We start from the raw sequence: 19,682 nt of genomic DNA on the forward strand, positions 1-19,682 counted from the left end.
GCCGTCGTGGAGGTGAGAGAGGGGCGGGTACAAGGCTCAACGCCATCGTGGAGGTGAGAGAGGGGCGGGTACAGAGGTCAACGCCATCGTGGAGGTGAGAGAGGGGCGGGTACAGAGGTCAACGCCATCGTGGATGTGAGAGAGGGGCGGGTTCAGGGCTCAACGCCGTCGTGGAGGTGAGAGAGGGGCGGGTTCAGAGGTCAACGCCTTGTACTAAAAAATGACAAAAATGTGACAAAATGTGACGAAAATATGATAAAAAAATTGACGGTAAAAAATGACAAAAAATTGATGAAAATGTGACAAAAAAATGACAAAAAATGTGATAAAAAAATTGACAAAAATGACAAAAATGCGATTTAAAAAATGACGAAAAAATGACAAAAATGTGACAAAAAATGACAAAAATGTGATAAAAAAATTGATGAAAAAGTGGCAAAAAATGACAAAAATGTGACAAAATGTGACGAAAATATGATAAAAAAATTGACGTAAAAAATGACAAAAAATTGATGAAAATGTGACAAAAAAATGACAAAAAATGTGATAAAAAATTGACAAAAAATGACAAAATGCGATTTAAAAAATGACGAAAAAATGACAAAAAATGTGACAAAAAATGACAAAAATGTGATAAAAAAATTGATGAAAAAGTGGCAAAAAATGACAAAAATGTGACAAAATGTGACGAAAATATGATAAAAAATTGACGTAAAAAATGACAAAAAATTGATGAAAATTTGACAAAAAAATGACAAAAAATGTATTAAGAAAACGATGAAAAAATGACAAAAAATGTGACAAAATGTGACAAAAAATGTGATAAAATTTGACGAAAAAAGGTCAAAAATTTGATAAAAAATTGACAAAAATGACAAAAATGTGATAAAAAAATTGATGAAAAAGTGGCAAAAATGACAAAATGTGATAAAAAATGACGGAAAAAACGACAAAAAAAATGACAAAAAATTGACAAAAAAATGACAAAAAAATGCACAAAAATTTGATAAAAATTTGAAAAAAAAGAAGAAAAAAAAATGATTTAAAAAATTGAAGAAAAAATTACAGAAAAATTACTAAAAATGACAAAAAAATGTGACAAAAACGCCGTCGTGGAGGTGAGAGAGGGGCGGGTACAGAGGTCAACGCCATCGTGGAGGTGAGAGAGGGGCGGGGTACAGGGGTCAACGCCATCGTGGAGGTGAGAGAGGGGGCGGGGTACAGAGGTCAACGCCATCGTGGAGGTGAGAGAGGGGGCGGGTACAGAGGTCAACGCCATCGTGGAGGTGAGAGAGGGGCGGGTACAGAGGTCAACGCCATCGTGGAGGTGAGAGAGGGGCGGGTACAGGGGTCAACGCCATCGTGGAGGTGAGAGAGGGGCGGGTACAAGGCTCAACGCCATCGTTGGAGGTGAGAGAGGGGCGGGGGTACAGAGGTCAACGCCATCGTGGAGGTGAGAGAGGGGCGGGGTACAGAGGTCAACGCCATCGTGGAGGTGAGAGAGGGGCGGGTACAGAGGTCAACGCCGTCGTGGAGGTGAGAGAGGGGCGGGTACAGAGGTCAACGCCATCGTGGAGGTGAGAGAGGGGCGGGAACAGAGGTCAAACGCCATCATGGAGGTGAGAGAGGGGCGGGAACAAGGCTCAACGCCATCGTGGAGGTGAGAGAGAGGGGCGGGTACAGGGGTCATGATAAAAAAATTGACGTAAAAAATGACAAAAAATTGATGAAAATGTGACAAATAAATGACAAAAATGTATTAAGAAAATGATGAAAAAATGACAAAAAAATGTGACAAAAAATGTGATCAAAATTGACCGAAAAAAAGGACAAAAAATTGATAAAAAATTGACAAAAAAAATACAAAAAATTGACAAAAAATTGACAAGAAATTGACGCAAAAATGACAAAAATGTGACAAAAAAAATGACAAAAAAAATTTGAAAAAAAAATTGACAAAAAATGACAAAAGAATCAACAAAAAATGTGATAAAAAATTGAAAAAAATGTCAAAAATTTGATTTCAAAAATTGAAGAAAAAAATGACACAAAAATGTGACAAAAACGCTGTCGTGGAGGTGAGAGAGGGGCGGGTTCAGGGGGTCAACGCTGTCGTGGAGGTGAGAGAGGGGCGGGTACAGAGGTCAACGCTGTCGTGGAGGTGAGAGAGGGGCGGGTACAAGGCTCAACGCCATCGTGGAGGTGAGAGAGGGGCGGGTACAAGGCTCAACGCCATCGTGGAGGTGAGAGAGGGGCGGGTACAGGGTGTCAACGCCGTCGTGGAGGTGAGAGAGGGGCGGGTACAGAGGTCAACGCCATCGTGGAGGTGAGAGAGGGGCGGGTACAGAGGTCAACGCCATCGTGATGTGAGAGAGGGGCGGGTTCAGGGCTCAACGCCGTCGTGGAGGTGAGAGAGGGGCGGGTTCAGAGGTCAACGCCTTGTACTAAAAAATGACAAAAATGTGACAAAATGTGACGAAAATATGATAAAAAAATTGACGTAAAAAATGACAAAAAATTGATGAAAATGTGACAAAAAAAATGACAAAAAATGTGATAAAAAATTGACAAAAATGACAAAAATGCGATTTAAAAAATGACGAAAAAATGACAAAAATGTGACAAAAAATGACAAAAATGTGATAAAAAAATTGATGAAAAAGTGGCAAAAAATGACAAAAATGTGACAAAAATGTGACGAAAATATGATAAAAAAATTGACGTAAAAATGACAAAAAATTGATGAAAATGTGACAAAAAAATGACAAAAAATGTGATAAAAATTGACAAAAATGACAAAAATGCGATTTAAAAAATGACGAAAAAATGACAAAAATGTGACAAAAATGACAAAAATGTGATAAAAAAATTGATGAAAAAGTGGCAAAAAATGACAAAAATGTGACAAAATGTGACGAAAATATGATAAAAAAATTGACGTAAAAAATGACAAAAAATTGATGAAAATTTGACAAAAAAATGACAAAAAATGTATTAAGAAAACGATGAAAAAATGACAAAAAATGTGACAAAATGTGACAAAAACTGTGATAAAATTTGACGAAAAAAAGGTCAAAAATTTGATAAAAAATTGACAAAAATGACAAAAATGTGATAAAAAAATTGATGAAAAAGTGGCAAAAAATGACAAAAATGTGATAAAAAATGACGGAAAAACGACAAAAAAAATGACAAAAAATTGACAAAAAAATGACAAAAAAATGCACAAAAATTTGATAAAAATTTGAAAAAAAAGAAGAAAAAAAAATGATTTAAAAATTGAAGAAAAAATTACAGAAAAATTACTAAAAATGACAAAAAAATGTGACAAAAACGCCGTCGTGGAGGTGAGAGAGGGGCGGGGTACAGAGGTCAACGCCATCGTGGAGGTGAGAGAGGGGCGGGTACAGGGTCAACGCCATCGTGGAGGTGAGAGAGGGGCGGGTACAGAGGTCAACGCCATCGTGGAGGTGAGAGAGGGGCGGGTACAGAGGTCAACGCCATCGTGGAGGTGAGAGAGGGGGGCGGGTACAGAGGTCAACGCCATCGTGGAGGTGAGAGAGGGGCGGGTACAGGGGTCAACGCCATCGTGGAGGTGAGAGAGGGGCGGGTACAAGGCTCAACGCCATCGTGGAGGTGAGAGAGGGGCGGGTACAGAGGTCAACGCCATCGTGGAGGTGAGAGAGGGGCGGGTACAGAGGTCAACGCCATCGTGGAGGTGAGAGAGGGGCGGGGTACAGAGGTCAACGCCGTCGTGGAGGTGAGAGAGGGGCGGGTACAGAGGTCAACGCCATCGTGGAGGTGAGAGAGGGGGCGGGAACAGAGGTCAAACGCATCATGGAGGTGAGAGAGGGGCGGGAACAAGGCTCAACGCCATCGTGGAGGTGAGAGAGGGGCGGGTACAGGGGTCATGATAAAAAAATTGACGTAAAAAATGACAAAAAATTGATGAAAATGTGACAAATAAATGACAAAAAAATGTATTAAGAAAATGATGAAAAAATGACAAAAAAATGTGACAAAAATGTGATCAAAATTGACGAAAAAAAGGACAAAAAATTGATAAAAAATTGACAAAAAAAATACAAAAAATTGACAAAAAATTGACAAGAAATTGACGCAAAAATGACAAAAATGTGACAAAAAAAATGACAAAAAAAAATTTGAAAAAAAATTGACAAAAAATGACAAAAGAATCAACAAAAATGTGATAAAAAATTGAAAAAAATGTCAAAAATTTGATTTCAAAATTGAAGAAAAAATGACACAAAAATGTGACAAAAACGCTGTCAGTGGAGGTGAGAGAGGGGCGGGGTTCAGGGGTCAACGCTGTCGTGGAGGTGAGAGAGGGCGGGTACAGAGGTCAACGCTGTCGTGGAGGGTGAGAGAGGGGGCGGGTACAAGGCTCAAGGCCTCAGAGGTCAACGCCTTCTAGTAAAAAATGACAAAAATGTGATAAAAAATTGATGTAAAAAAGGACAAAAAATTGATAAAAATGTGATTAAAAAATGCTGAAAAAATTTCAAAAATGTGACAAAATGTGACAAATTTTTTTTTTTTTTTAAAAATCACAAAAAAATTAAAAAAAAATGAAAAAACAATGGAAAAAAATTGACTAAAAATTACAAAAAAATGAAAAAAAATTTACAAAAATGTGATTGAAAATTGATGAAAAAAGTGGCAAAAATTTCACAAGAAATTGACAAGAAATTGATGAAAAAATGAAAAAAATGATGAAAAAATTTACGAAAAAATTACAAAAAATTACAAAAATATGACAAAGACGCCTCGTGGAGGTGAGAGAGGGGCGGGTACAGAGGTCAACGCCATCGTGGAGGTGAGAGAGGGGCGGGTACAAGGCTCAACGCCATCGTGGAGGTGAGAGAGGGGCGGGTACAGAGGTCAACGCCATCGTGGAGGTGAGAGAGGGGCGGGGTACAAGGCTCAACGCCATCGTGGAGGTGAGAGAGGGGCGGGAACAGAGGTCAACGCCATCGTGGAGGTGAGAGAGGGGGCGGGAACAGAGGTCAACGGCCGTCGTGGAGGTGAGAGAGGGGCGGGTACAGAGGTCAACGCCGTCGTGGAGGTGAGAGAGGGGGCGGGTTCAGGGGTCAACGCCATCGTGGAGGTGAGAGAGGGGCGGGAACAGAGGTCAACGCCATCGTGGAGGTGAGAGAGGGGCGGGTACAGGGGTCAACGCCGTCGTGGAGGTGAGAGAGGGGCGGGTACAGGGGGTCAACGCCGTCGTGGAGGTGAGAGAGGGGCGGGGGTACAAGGCTCAACGCCATCGTGGAGGTGAGAGAGGGGCGGGAACAGAGGTCAACGCCATCGTGGAGGTGAGAGAGGGGCGGGTACAGAGGTCAACGCCGTCGTGGAGGTGAGAGAGGGGGCGGGTACAGAGGTCAACGCCGTCGTGGAGGTGAGAGAGGGGCGGGTACAAGGCTCAACGCCATCGTGGAGGTGAGAGAGGGGCGGGTACAGAGGTCAATGCCATCGTGGAGGTGAGAGAGGGGCCGGGGTTACAAGGCTCAACGCCATCGTGGAGGTGAGAGAGAGGGGCGGGTACAAGGCTCAACGCCATCGTGTAGGTGAGAGAGGGGCGGGTACAGAGGTCAACGCTATCGTGGAGGTGAGAGAGGGGCGGGTACAGAGGTCAACGCCATCGTGGAGGTGAGAGAGGGGCGGGTACAAGGCTCAACGTCATCGTGGAGGTGAGTGAGGGGCGGGTACAGGGCTCAACGCCATCGTGGAGGTGAGAGAGGGGCGGGTACAAGGCTCAACGCCATCGTGGAGGTGATGTGAGGGGCGGGGTACAGAGGTCAACGCCATCGTGGAGGTGAGAGAGGGGCGGGGGTTACAAGGCTCAACGTCATCGTGGAGGTGAGTGAGGGGCGGGGTACAGAGGTCAACGCCATCGTGGAGGTGAGAGAGTAAGTATCTAATAGATTTATAAACATCTGAAGCATTGGTGCCAGTCCTGCACGTCGTCATAATTGTCTTTTTTACAAACCTCAGGAAGAACAGGCTAAAGTGATGCTAACTTCCTGTAGGACAACAACTGTTTCCTGTCTTTGTTTTGCTTATACATATACATATTTAACCCCTTAACTCCCTCCTGAACCGAGCACATTTTCTCCAGTTTGGCTTTACCCCAGTCCAAAAGCTTCTGGAAAAAAGGTGAGAAAATGGCAACAAAACTGAGACGAAAACAATGATGGAAATGAGACAAAAAGTGAGAAAACATTGACAAAAAAGTGATGAAAAATTGATGAAAAAATTGGCAAAAATGTCACACACAAAAAAAGAAGATAAAAAATTGATAAAAATTTGACAAAAAATGCCCAAAATATGACAAAATAATGAAAAAAATTTGATTAAAAAAATGACAAAAAATTGATGAAAAATTGGCAAAAATGTGACAAAAAAATGAAAAAAATTTGATAAAAATTTGACCTAAAAAATTACTAAAATTTGACAAAAAAATTACAAAAAAATGACCAAAAAATGATGAAAAATGTGACAAAAAAATGACAAATATTTGATTAAAAAATGACGAAAAATGTGACCAAAAAGGGACGAAAAATGGATGAAAAATTGGCAAAAATGTCACAAAAAATGAAAAAAAAAAATGTGACAAAAAAATGAAAAAAATGTGATAAAAATTTGACCTAAAAAGTTACTAAAATTCGACAAAAAAATTACAAAAAAATGACCAAAAAATGATGAAAAATGTGACAAAAATGACAAATTGTGACAAAAAATGACAAAAATGTGACCAAAATGTGATAAAAAATTTGACAAAAAAAAATTCAAAAATTTGACAAAAAATTCCAAAAAAAATACAAAAAAATGACAAAAATGTGACAAAAATGAGTTTAATATCCAACAAAAAAAAATGATGAAAAAAAAAAAAATCTGACGTGAGGAAAAAGATCCTCTCGGTTCAGACGGGAGTTAAGAGGTCAAAGAGTTTGTGGCAGAAAACAAGCAGCTGTTTGATAATTACTTACAATGTGTAAAAAAAAAACATGTAAATAGCTCTGAGGCTAAAGGCTAACGTTAATTTGATGCTAACAATGCTAACAGGAAGTCGCCTTTACTCTACACTGGTCAACAGGAAGTTAGAACGTGGATCCAAATAAGAACCTGAACATTAGGCAACGGTGCGACACATTCGAAATAAAAAAATACTACAATATTTACTGCATCTGTTCATAAAAGTATGTATTTCTAGAGCATGTTTTGCTTGCGTTGAACAAGTTTTGTATTGACAAGTGTTTGCAGTTTTGTGGCGTGGCATGAGAAAGACAAAAACAGGGAACGTGGAGCTGAATTTAAAGATTTGACACCAGATATTGGGAGTTTTGGTTCAGACTCAGCTCCGCCCTGTTTGATCTGAAACTCGTCCTTGTGTTTTGAGTCTCCGGTCGGTGTTTCCTCAGACGTGCGACCGTATAAAGCAGTCTGCGAGCGGGACGAAGCGCCGCGTCTTCATCATAGAGACCATGGGCGGGTACTGCGGGTACCTGGCCACCGTCGGGGGCCTCGCTGCAGGAGCCGACTCCGTTTACATCTACGAGGAGCCGTTCGACATCCGGGACCTGCAGGTAACGCCACAGCAGGTTTTATCTATTTCTACTGCGCTTAAAAATGTGATTTATAGCTTAAAATTGGATGAGTTAAGACTTATTAAGACTTAATTATTGTCTTAAGTGAAACAGCAAATCTGAAATAAAAGAAAAAAAGGGTACAGAAGTATCTATAATTACTGCCTTGCCATTGATTTTATTGCTTGTTACTTAGTATTGATTCCTAAAGTAGTTCTGAATATACTGTAACATCACTGTGTCCATCAAGACTCCTGCTTTAGTCTGGATTAGGTCTGGTCTGTAGATCAGTCGGGTTTTGGGGTCAGAAAGTCTCCAAAAACTCCACACACAGACAGTAGAGGGCGCTGTATGACAACATAACACTTAGGGCCAGATCTTGTGGCGGCGCACGGGGCGGCGCAGGCTCTTGGCGAATTATTTTCCGAGTGGCGGCGCTATATGTGCCATTCGCCTCCGCCACCTGTGAGGGGGAGTGGCAAGAGGAGGTGACTGCACTGATGGAAACCAACTGACATTCACTTCCTGGTTTACATTGCTCTGTCTTGCGTTCTTTCTTAAGCCTTAGGCTCTCACAGGTCAAACTAAAAACTTTATTTACCCCATCGTGAGCTAAACCATGTTCACGTCTCCAGAGAAAAAGAGCTACAGCGTCCGCTGTGGCGCGGATCGTCCCGCACTCGACGTGAACGCGAAGCAAAACAAAAGCACATGTTCACCCCCCACTCCCACAACCACTCTCCTGGACGCGGAGTCGATCTGGTTGGAGGAAAATGTGTGTGTCTCCACCCACTTAAATGCGCCAAGTCTGGAGTGGCAAGATCACAAAGTGCTGCTACTGAGGCAAAATGTCACGCTATCATCTCCGTTTTGATGCACAAGATCAGGCCCTTAGTGTTCATGAAAGAGAAGGTCATTAGTGCCCTCTAGTGTTGATGATCTCCCTCTCTCTCCTCCCGCTGAGGAGGGAAAGGAGTGAGGAGAGGAGGGAGAGGAGAGAGAGGAGGGAGAGGAGGGAGAGGAGAGAGAGGAAAGTGATGAGAGAGAGAGGAGAGGGAGGAGAGAGGAGAGAGAGGGAGGAGAGAGGAGAGAGAGGAAAGTGAGGAGAGAGAGGAGAGAGAGGAAAGTGAGGAGAGAGAGGAGAGAGGAGAGAGGAGGGAGAGGAGAGAGAGGAGGGAGAGGAGAGAGAGGAAAGTGATGAGAGAGAGGAGAGAGAGGAAAGTGAGGAGAGAGAGGAGAGAGGAGAGAGGAGGGAGAGGAGGGAGAGGAGGGAGAGGAGAGAGAGGAGGGAGAGGAGAGAGAGGAAAGTGATGAGAGAGAGGAGAGAGAGGAAAGTGAGGAGAGAGAGGAGAGAGGAGAGAGGAGGGAGAGGAGGGAGAGGAGGGAGAGGAGAGAGAGGAGGGAGAGGAGAGAGAGGAAAGTGATGAGAGAGAGAGGAGAGGGAGGAGAGAGGAGAGAGAGGAAAGTGAGGAGAGAGAGGAGAGAGGAGAGAGAGGAGAGAGGAGAGAGAGGACAGGAGAGGGGTGAGGAGAGTCGGCTCCAGTCTCTCAGTTCTGTGTCGCTGTTTTCAGGCGAACGTGGAGCATCTGACGGAGAAGATGAAGACGAGCATCCAGAGAGGCATCGTCCTGCGGTAAGACCACCGTCACTCTCCACCATCAGGAACACTCACTCACAGACGTCACTTACAGAGATTCAGATTAGAGTTTGGTCCTGGGGGGGGCGGTTCGGGTCCCGGTCGGGGGCTGGATGTGGGACAGCGCTGTGACTTTGCAGTGAACGTGCAGCAGTCACCTTAACTCCGGCCCGGCGCATCAAACAAGGACTTTCTGATGCAGACGAGGGGGACGAGGAGTACTTCTGTAAAACACTCTGTAGTAATAGTACATGTGTGTTTGCAGGAATGAGAACTGCAACGAGAACTTCAGCACGGACTTCATGTACCAGCTGTACAGCGAGGAGGGCCGCGGCGTGTTCGACTGCCGCAAGAACATCCTGGGACACATGCAGCAGGTGAGGGGGGGACGGCATTTTCTCCAGTTCAGCTTTACCCAAATCCCGTAGGCCAGTGTAACGCCTCATTTGAAAGCTAAGATCTACAAAACTAAATTGATCTTTTTCCTCACATCATCAGATTTTTTTTCATCGCTTTTTTTGTTGGGCAGTCGTCTCATTTTTGTCAGATTTTCGTGACTTTTTTGTCACTTTTTCGTCCAATTTTTCGTTTTTTTTTTTGACAATTGTTTTTGTCAATTTTTTCGTCAAATTTTTCTCACTTTTTGGGCAAATTTTTTGATTTTTTTTTGTCCATTTTTTTGGTTACTTTTTTGTCAAATTATTGTCACTTTTTTGTCCATTTTTTCTCATTTTTTTCTCCATTTTTTCTCCATTTTTTTTCGTCATTTTTTTGTCCATTTTTTTGTCACTTTTTTGTCAAATTCTTATCACTTTTTCGTCCATTTTTTCTCAATTTTTCGTCATTTTTTTTTTATTTTGCATCAAATTTTTGGTCAATTTTTTGTACATTTTTTGTTAATTTTTTGTCAAATTATTCGCATTTTTTTGTCAAATTCGTATCACTTTTTTGTCCATTTTTGTCATTTTTTTGTGAATTTTTTGTCACTTTTTCGTAATTTTTTTCTCACTTTTTGTCACATTTCCATCATTGTTTTCGTCTCAGTTTTGTTGCTATTTTCACACCTTTTTTCCAGGAGCTTTTGGATTGGGGTAAAGCTGGAGAAAATGTGCTCGGTTCAGGTGGGATTTAAGGGGTTAAAAGCTTGAAATCATTTCCAATAGGATGTGTTCACTACTTTTTCCACACCCGACTCTACACTTGGTTCTCAATACCGATAGTAAAATATCTGTCATATAGAATCAGAAAAAAGAGCAATAATTTTCATCCACAATGTGAAGAAATGTAGATAATTTGGGGAGAAATTGCGGAAATACTTTGGGGGGAAAAAAGGCTAAAATTCAGAAAAAGAAGGAGGAAAAACATGTGGAGAAAAGAGGAGGAATCGTAGACATTAAAAAATGAGGTGGAAAATGTTTTTTTTTTTAAAAGTTGGAAATGGGGCAAACATACAGGAAAAAATCGTGCAAAGAATTAGGCAAAAAAAATACATTTATTTGAGCTGAAGCAACGACATCACTTCCTTTAAAGCAGAACTAAGTAACTTGTTTACCATAATAAATCCTTCCCGTCGTCCCTGTGGAGGTAATACAAGTGTTAATGGGATGATTGGGTGTCTTTGTCGCCCCCTGGTGTCTCTGGACAGAAAACCACAATTGCAACTTGACTCAGAGTCACCAACACACACTAATGGAATCACAGAGAAGACGCTAACAGGCTAACGGGTAAAGCTAACTGCGGGCTAACGTCACTTAAACAGTATTTACAGCCAAGTCTGAGTGAAATAAGTGTATCTCCATTGTGTAATTGGATGAACAAAATCCCTTTTCTGTCTGCGTAGTATTTACTCTCACAGAAAATTAATGAGTAAAAAAATCACGACATGCTACGACACCTGCAGTGGCGCTTATGGCCTCTAGGGGCAGGAGTTACTTAGTGCTGCTTTAACCCCTTAACTCCCACCTGAACCGAGAGCATTTTCTCCAGTTTGGCTTTACCCCAATCCAAAAGCTGTGAAAATAGCAACAAAACTGAGACGAAAACAATGATGGAAATGTGACAAAAAAGTGACAAAAAATTAAGGAAAAAGTGGAAAAAATGTCACAAAAATGTCACAAGAAATTGACAAAAAATTGACGAAAAAATGACAAAAATGTGACAAAAAAATGCCGGAAAATTGATGAAAAAGTGGCAAAAATGTCACAAGAAATGAAAAAAAAAATGACACAAATGTGACAATAAAATGACAAAAAAATTGATAAAAAAAATGTGACAAAAAACTTACAAAAATGTGACAAAAAATTGATACAAATTTGATTAAAAAATGACACAAATGTGACAAAAAATTGATAAAAAATTCATTAAAAAATGACAAAAATGTGACAAAAAATGACAAAAATGTGACAAAAAAATGACAAAAAATTGATACAAAAATGACAAAAAATTGATAAAAAAAAATGACAAAAAAATTGATACAAAATGTGACAAAAAATTGGTAAAAATTTGATTAAAAAATGACAAAAATGAGACAAAAAATGACAAAAAATTTAGAAAAAATGTGACAAAAAATGACAAAAATGTGACAAAAAAATGCCTGAAAATTGATGAAAAAGTGGCAAAAATGTTACAAGAAATGACAAAAAAAAAATGACACAAATGTGACAATAAAATGACAAAAAAATTGATAAAAAATGTGACAAAAAACTTACAAAAATGTGACAAAAAATTGATAAAAATTTGATTAAAAAATTACAAAAATGTGACAAAAAAATGACAAAAAATTGATAAAAAATGTGACAAAAAATGACAAAAATTTGAGAAAAAATGTGACAAAAAATGACAAAAATGTGACAAAAAAATGACAAAAAAATGACAAAACAATTGATTAAAAATGTGACAAAAAACTTACAAAAATGTGACAAAAAATTGATAAAAATTTGATTAAAAAATGACAAAAATGAGACAAAAAATGACAAAAAATTTAGAAAAAATGTGACAAAAAAATGACAAAAATGTGACAAAAAAATGCCGGAAAATTGATGAAAAAGTGGCAAAAATGTCACAAGAAATGACAAAAAAAAATGACACAAATGTGACAATAAAATGACAAAAAAATTGATTAAAAATGTGACAAAAAACTTACAAAAATGTGAAAAAAATTGATACAAATTTGATTAAAAAATGACACAAATGTGACAATAAAATGACAAAAAAATGATAAAAATGTGACAAAAATTTGATAAAAAATTCATTAAAAAATGACAAAAATGTGACAAAAAATAACAAAAAATTGAGAAAAAATGTGACAAAAAATGACAAAAATGTGACAAAAAAATGATAAAAATGTGTCAAAAAATGACCAAAAAAATGACAAAAAAGTTACAAAAATGAGTTGAATACCCAACAAAAAAATGATGGAAAAAAAATGTGATGCCGTGAGGGAAAAGATCCTCTCGGTTCAGGCGGGAGTTAAGAGGATAATTCAATCCCTCAACCAACAGCATCAAAACTTGGATTTCTTTTTTGGTATCAGCTTTTGGAACCACACTGTACCCAGCCCTGTTCACACGTTTGAGTTCATCACTTGGTACTCTTAGTCGTAGCGGGGCTGAAACAACTCGATCAGTTTTGGAGAGAAATGTCTAACGTTGTAAATGCTGGAGCAGGAGGAGGTTTTCTGAGGCTGAAGTCGAGCGAGTCCCTTTTTTACTTTGTGCTGATGAAAGGAGTTTCTGTGTTTTTAGATTCTGCAACTACGGCTTGTTTAGAAAAATCACCAACAGCTGTGGCTTTAACCTCTTAACTCCCGCCTGAACCGAGAGCATTTTCTCCAGTTCAGCTTTACCCAAATCCTGTCGGCCAGTGTAACGCCTCATTTGAAAGCTAAGATCTACAAAACTCATCTAAATGGATCTTTTTCCTCACGTCATCGGATTTTTTTCCATTTTCAACTCATTTTGTAGCTTTTTTGTCATTTTTTTGGTCATTTTTTGTCACATTTTTGTCATTTTTTTGTCATTTTTTAGTACATTTTTGTCACATTTTTGTCACATTTTTTGTCACATTTTTTGTCTTTTTTTGTCACATTTTTGTCATTTTTTGGTCACATTTTTGTCACATTTTTTGTCACATTTTTTGTCTTTTTTTGTCACATTTTTGTCATTTTTTGGTCACATTTTTGTCACATTTTTGTCATTTTTTGTCACATTTTTATCACATTTTTTGTCCTTTTTTCGTCATTTTTTTGTCAAAGATTTCTCACTTTTTTGTCTTTTTTTTAATAAATTTTTTCTCATTTTTTGTCACATTTTTTGTCATTTTTGTGTCAATTTTTTGTCACATTTTTGTCACATTTTTTGTCATTTTTTCGTCATTTTTTCGCCAAAGTTTTCTCACTTTTTTGTCTTTTTTTTAATCATTTTTTTGTCATTTTTTGTCACATTTTTTGTCTTTTTTTGTCACATTTTTGTCAAAGTTTTCTCACTTTTTTGTCACATCTTCATCATTGTTTTCGTCTCAGTTCAGTTGTTATTTTCACACCTTTTTTCCAGAAGCTTTTGGATTGGGGTAAAGCCAAACTGGAGAAAATGTGGAAAGTTAAAGGGTTAAAACGCTCTCATTTGGGCTGTTCCTCCGCTTCGTGAGGAGCGAAGAGTAAAAGCGTCATTCTGTTTGTGTCCACAGGGGGGCGCCCCATCTCCCTTCGACAGGAACTTCAGCACCAAGATCGCGGCCAAGGCCATGCAGTGGATCACCCGCAGCCTGAAGGAGTCCTTCAAAGGAGGTGGGACCGGGTTCTTGTGGCTCCTCCTGTGTGACCGGGCGAGGCTAAAGTGTCTTCGTATTTTCTCAGGTCGAGTGTTTGCGAACTCCGAGGACACGGCCTGTCTGCTGGGGATGCGGCGCAGAGCTCTGGTGTTCCAGCCCGTCGCTCACCTGCAGGAGGAGACGGACTTTGTGTAAGGACGGAACTCAGATACTTGAGAGTGTGGATTCTATTGTCGGGCATCACCTGCTCCTGTGCTTGTGTCACTACAGCTGATCTCCTGACAAAGTGTTGCTTTTGAGTAACTCAATCATTACATTCATAACAATAAGAAAGAGAAGATCAAAACAGCCGCGGAGAAGTTCAGCTCTACGTCCTCCTGGGCTGTGTCCGTCCTTATTAGTGGCAGATCATTTCGTGACAGGCATAGCTGCATGTTTTTAATCACATGCATACATGCTATGTAAATCAACATGAGAGTATTCCAAGTATTCAGAATGCAGCATTCTGATTGGACAAGGTAATAGATTATGTTACACTTTAAGGCAAGTATTCAGTATTCTGAATTCTCTCCAACATTGACATGTGTTCCAGTGACATGTGGGAACACAACAGAAACATTTTGAGCAAAAACATGTGTTCAATTCGCTACTTGTGCATTTTTGTTGAATTTTTGTCACATTTTTGTTGCGTTTACATCCTTGTTTTCTTCTCATTTTTTGTGGCTTTTTTGGTGCTTTTTTCCCAAGAAGCTTTTTGATTCGGGTAAAGCCAAACAGGAGAAAATGGGATCCGTTCAGGTGGGAGTTAAGAGGTTAACCTAACCCTAACAATTATTGTAAAACATAAAATATTAACAAATAATACCTGCTCCTGAACTATCCCGGTGGATCCGCCTCACCTTTGAACGCTGCAGCGTTCCATCATTGTGACTGGATAAAACAAAGCGACTGACAGAAACAGAAAGGGGGCGGACATAAAAGTGCATATCCGAAAATGAGCCTTAAGGCCTTATTTTTGGCACAATGACTTGTAGTCCTTTTCCATGCCTTGCAGAAACCCTGATTTTAGTAGTCAGAAAAACAAGCATGTTTTCAGGGTTTGCAATGGAAAGTTGAGCCGCCTCAAGGAAAAGTTTTTGGTCCCGTGCTTTTTGCTGCTTTATCATCTTTAACCCCTTAACTCCCACCTGAACCGAGCACATGTGCTCCAGTTTGGCTTTACCTCAATCCAAAAGCTTCTGGAAAAAAGGTGTGAAAATAGCAACAAAACTGAGACGAAAACAATGATGGAAATGTGACAAAAAAGTGACGAAAAATTGACGAAAAAATGAAAAAAATGTGACAAAAAGTGACAAAAAATGACAAAAATTTGACAAAAAATTGACTAAAAAATGTACAAAAAATGACAAATAAATGTGACAAAAAATGCAACAAAAAATTGACAAAAAAATAAAAAAAATTGACAAAAAAGGACAAAAAAAAATGTGATAAAGAATTGACGAAAAAATTACAAAAATGTGACAAAATAGTTACCTAAATGAGTTGACATGAGGAAAAAGATCCTCTCAGTTCAGGCGGGAGTTAAGAGGTTAACACTGCTTTATCATCTTTAAAGTCAGTTTCTCCCATAGTGAGATGAATAAAGTCCTATATTATCTGTTCTGTGATCGCTCGTGTTAATGACCTCCTCCTCATTATGTATAAATAAATAAATGTCTTACTCTGTCCTCTGCCCGCAGTCACCGCATCCCCAAAGAGCAGTGGTGGCTGAAGCTCCGCCCCCTGATGAAGATTCTGGCCAAATACAAGACGAGCTACGACGTGTCCGACTCCGGGCAGCTGGAGCACGTGTCCCGGGTCCGTCCCAAAGAGAGCCACACCTCCGCCGCCATTTAAAGAACAGCTAACCCCAAAATCACCGAGCTACTGCCCTCGACCCGGGTCAGACCAGTCGACCCGGGGCTCGAAACCGACTCCGAGTTCTAGGCATTTCGCTGAGGGATAGTGTTCCTGACGGTTAACTTATCACTGCTATGGAGGCAGCGGCAAGTTCATTTAAAGGATTTTAGACGCCATTTTAATGCTCAAAAACCATATTTATATTCACACATTCCTAACTTGGACGAAATGCCTAGAACTTAGAGAGAACCACGTTGAATGTAGCTTGTTGTTCAGGGTAAAGCCTTCACGGATTGAATTTACGAAACTGCCACTGATTCCAGCCCTCGTCTGTATCCTCACCTCTGACCTACGACCCCCGACCTGAGCTCCTGCCCCGCGATGCCTTCTTCACGGCCAGAGGGGCCTAGTTTAGATCTAAAAAGATGTTTTGTTGGTAAAGTTATGACCCTGGAAATGTTGGAACGCTCCTCCCTATAAAGTCCTGTTTTTGCTTTAAATTCCTTTGTAAAACTTTGAAGCCGTAAATCTTGCAAAAATCAAATAATATTTTTTCAAAATGAAGTCACTCTCCCGGCGTAGATTAAAATAACTTCTCCTTCACCATCTACTCCACCACTTTAACAAAGGCTCATTTATGGATGCATTTTCAACAAAAAACGAAGATGCAAAGACACGGAGAAGGACGAAGTGGCCCCTAATTCTATCATTACCTTTATGCTACATGCTAACGCTAACCTTGAGCGCCATCGTTTCACTTCTCCTGGACAATTAGCAGAATCTAAACATCCATGTGGACCTGATTTTGACTTAATTTGTGCTAAATATGTTTATAGTCAGACAGAAAACGTCTAAAAAGAGGCGGACTATGAACACGTATCAATAAAGCCAATATCGGGTCCATGTGGATGTTTTTTCACAGAAAATTGTTCAGCAGGAGCTAACGTTAGCAAATGTTAGCATTGTCCGTTTCTCAAAATAATTTATGTTCTGTTTGAGCCACTTTGTGATTTTATTACGTTGAAAAAAATATAAGCCTATTCATAATTCAGTCAAAGTTATGGTGGACAAATGTCTACAAAATAGATGCAGAGACACGGAGAAGGACAAAGTGATTCAACGGCCCAAATTAGTACATGTAACAGGGAATGCTAACCTGATGCTACATGTTAGCATCGGGCTAATGCTAACGGTTATCTAGCGCTTGCTACAACTGCCGTTTTTTTCCGCTTCTACAGAACAATCTGCTGTGAGAAAATATCCATATGGGCCCGATTTACACTGGACTTATGTGTGATAAATAAGTTCATATTCCACCAGAAAATGGCTAAAAAGAGGGGGAAAAAGTGCATTTCTGTAAAGACCCTGGTGTCATATGCACTTTAAAAACTTTGCGTCCTGGTTATTAATTTATCTCTTGTGTAACTGGAAAAAATACATAACAGATGTGTTCAAATCTGAATAAAATGTAAATTGGCATCTCCTATGGCTCGTGAGGAGGGAACTTTCAAATCGTTTCAAAACACTGCATTCCACTTTTGTGCAATTTCCACCCCTTTCCACCCGAGCTTTCTGTGTCTTCATGTTCTTAAGCCAGAACCTGCCTATCCTTTACACAGGGAGTGAATGGACTCACGTTTCACACTAATCTGGATCAGTATTTATCAGTAGATGTGATTTGTTTTTCAGGGACACCGTGTCGTTGACATGTGGCTGTGGTCATGGCTTCCCGTGTGCTTCTGTGTGACTATTGTGTGCAATACGCGGGTTTGTTTAATCCCAGGGTGATTATTATTAATGATTTATGTGATTGTAATCGATGTAGCGGAATTAAAAGGGATGTAATATCGAAGCCAGACACTTGAGATTTCTATCAAAGCAAAGCTACTATTGTGGAGTTTATTTATTTACGGTGCTCACGGCATTAAAGTCTAACATCAAACCCTGGGTCTTTGTTTTTATTTCATGTTTAGGACGTTTAAACTAGACACAAAACTCAGAATAATCCACTGTTTGGATGTGCATTTTATAATTGTTGTTGCTATTTGGGATAAGTAGGACCTAATAAGTAAAATAACTAAAATGTGATGTTGTTCAGGGAGTAGTTTTTGCAGAAAATGATCTCTGGGTCTATCATAACCTTATGAAATATAATTTGCTGTTTAGGGCCAGAAGGTCCTAATTAGTCAAAATTCAAAATTTCAGCTTAATATAATAAGTAGTTTTGGTTAAGAGGTTAAAACTAACTCTGTGGTTGAATTATCCAGGTTCAAAATGATCTGCAGCCCATGTTCACTTAGATTTAGTTGTAAAAGTTGTGTTTTTCAGGCGATGAGAGCCAAAACTGGTATCGGTTCATATTTTTTCCAGTGTCGGTTCCGATATCGAATATCAGTATCGGATCATGTAAAAAAAAAATAATAATAAAAAAAAAAAACTAAAATCTCCATCTGAGACAGATGCTATCATAGAGGCTGGGCTAAATAGGCTAGCTATGTAGCACGCTAGCTATATCATTTATTTGTACGACAATATAACACTTTATTTTAGTGTAAGATTTACAACTGTACACAACATATGCAAATGTGCCACTTACAATAACTATTTACAACTGTAAATCCATGTAAATAGTCCCAAGTTTAGCGAAACCGCATGGTAGAATAAATAACGTTATATCGTCCCAGTGTTAATTTCGTCGACTAAAATATTTAGTCTTAATTTTAGTGTGTTGACATAGACCTAGACCTACATTTTCTGTGAGTCTTGAAAAAAACAGTGAAAATCCTGAAACACCTCTGGCAGTGGGAGCTCGGATTTGAACATGGCTGGCAGTCACTGAGTTAACGGTGACCGATCGTTTCCTGAAGTGGAACGGCTTTTTAGACCTTTTTGCATTATTCTGTACACATTTGATGTTGTATGTACTTTAGTACGAAAAACATCAGCCTGTTTAAGAACTGCAGGTAAAACACATGCCATCCTTTCTTTTTGAATCACAAAAGTCTTTTGTGCATCGTCCCTGATCAAATAAATGTATTTGGAATTCGGACACAAAAAGTGCAAAGCCTTAACCCCTTAACTCCCACCTGAACCGAGCACATTTTCTCCAGCTTTACCCCAATCCAAAAGCTTCTGGAAAAAAGGTGTGAAAATAGCAACAAAACTGAGACGAAAACAATGATGGAAATGTGACAAAAAAGTGCCCAAAAAATGGACAAAAAATTGACAAAAAAGTGAGAAATTTTGATGAAAAAATGGACGAAAAAGTGATAAGAATTTGACGAAAAAAATTGACAACAATGTGACAAAAAATGTACAAAAAAATGACAAAAATGGACAAAAATTTGACAAAAAAGTGAGAAAAATTTGCCGAAAAATTTAGAAAAAATGGACGAAAAAGTGACAAAAAAAGTCACGAAAATTCGACAAAAATGAGATGACTGCCCAACAAAAAAAAGTGATGAAAAAAAATGATGACTTGAGGAAGAAGATCAATTTGGTTTTGTCGGTCTTAGCTTTCAAATGAGGCGTTACACTGGCCTACAGGATTTGGGTGAAGCTGAACTGGAGAAAATGCTCTTGGTTCAGGCGGGAGTTAAGAGGTTAAAGGAACAGGCCACTGTTTTTACATACTGACCTGAGCTTAGACAAGTTCATGTGTACCTGTCTGGTCTCCACGCGTGTCCTCAGTCACGTAAACACAGACGGCGTTAGCGTTTAGCCTCTCCTCCTCTATAGCTCCAAACCAGGTGAAGATCGAAGCTACCGAGCTC

General features: G+C 39.4%; 1 protein-coding gene across 1 annotated transcript in view; it reads left to right on the forward strand.

The window, feature by feature from the left end:
• The window catches only part of LOC306966342 (ATP-dependent 6-phosphofructokinase, platelet type-like), a 47,158-nt gene extending 31,197 nt beyond the window's left edge, over nt 1–15,961 (forward strand). Inside the window, exons 16-20 of the mRNA XM_079561070.1 lie at nt 7,443–7,607; nt 9,179–9,240; nt 9,509–9,620; nt 13,927–14,201; nt 15,750–15,961. Coding sequence (XP_079417196.1) covers nt 7,443–7,607; nt 9,179–9,240; nt 9,509–9,620; nt 13,927–14,201; nt 15,750–15,906 — 771 coding nt within the window. The 3' untranslated portion in view covers nt 15,907–15,961. The remainder of the gene's footprint in view (nt 1–7,442; nt 7,608–9,178; nt 9,241–9,508; nt 9,621–13,926; nt 14,202–15,749) is intronic.
• The last annotated feature ends 3,721 nt before the right edge of the window (nt 15,962–19,682 follow it).

The sequence above is a fragment of the Gobius niger genome (genome assembly GCF_951799975.1).
Source record: "Gobius niger genome assembly, chromosome: 8".
NCBI lineage: Eukaryota > Metazoa > Chordata > Actinopteri > Gobiiformes > Gobiidae > Gobius > Gobius niger.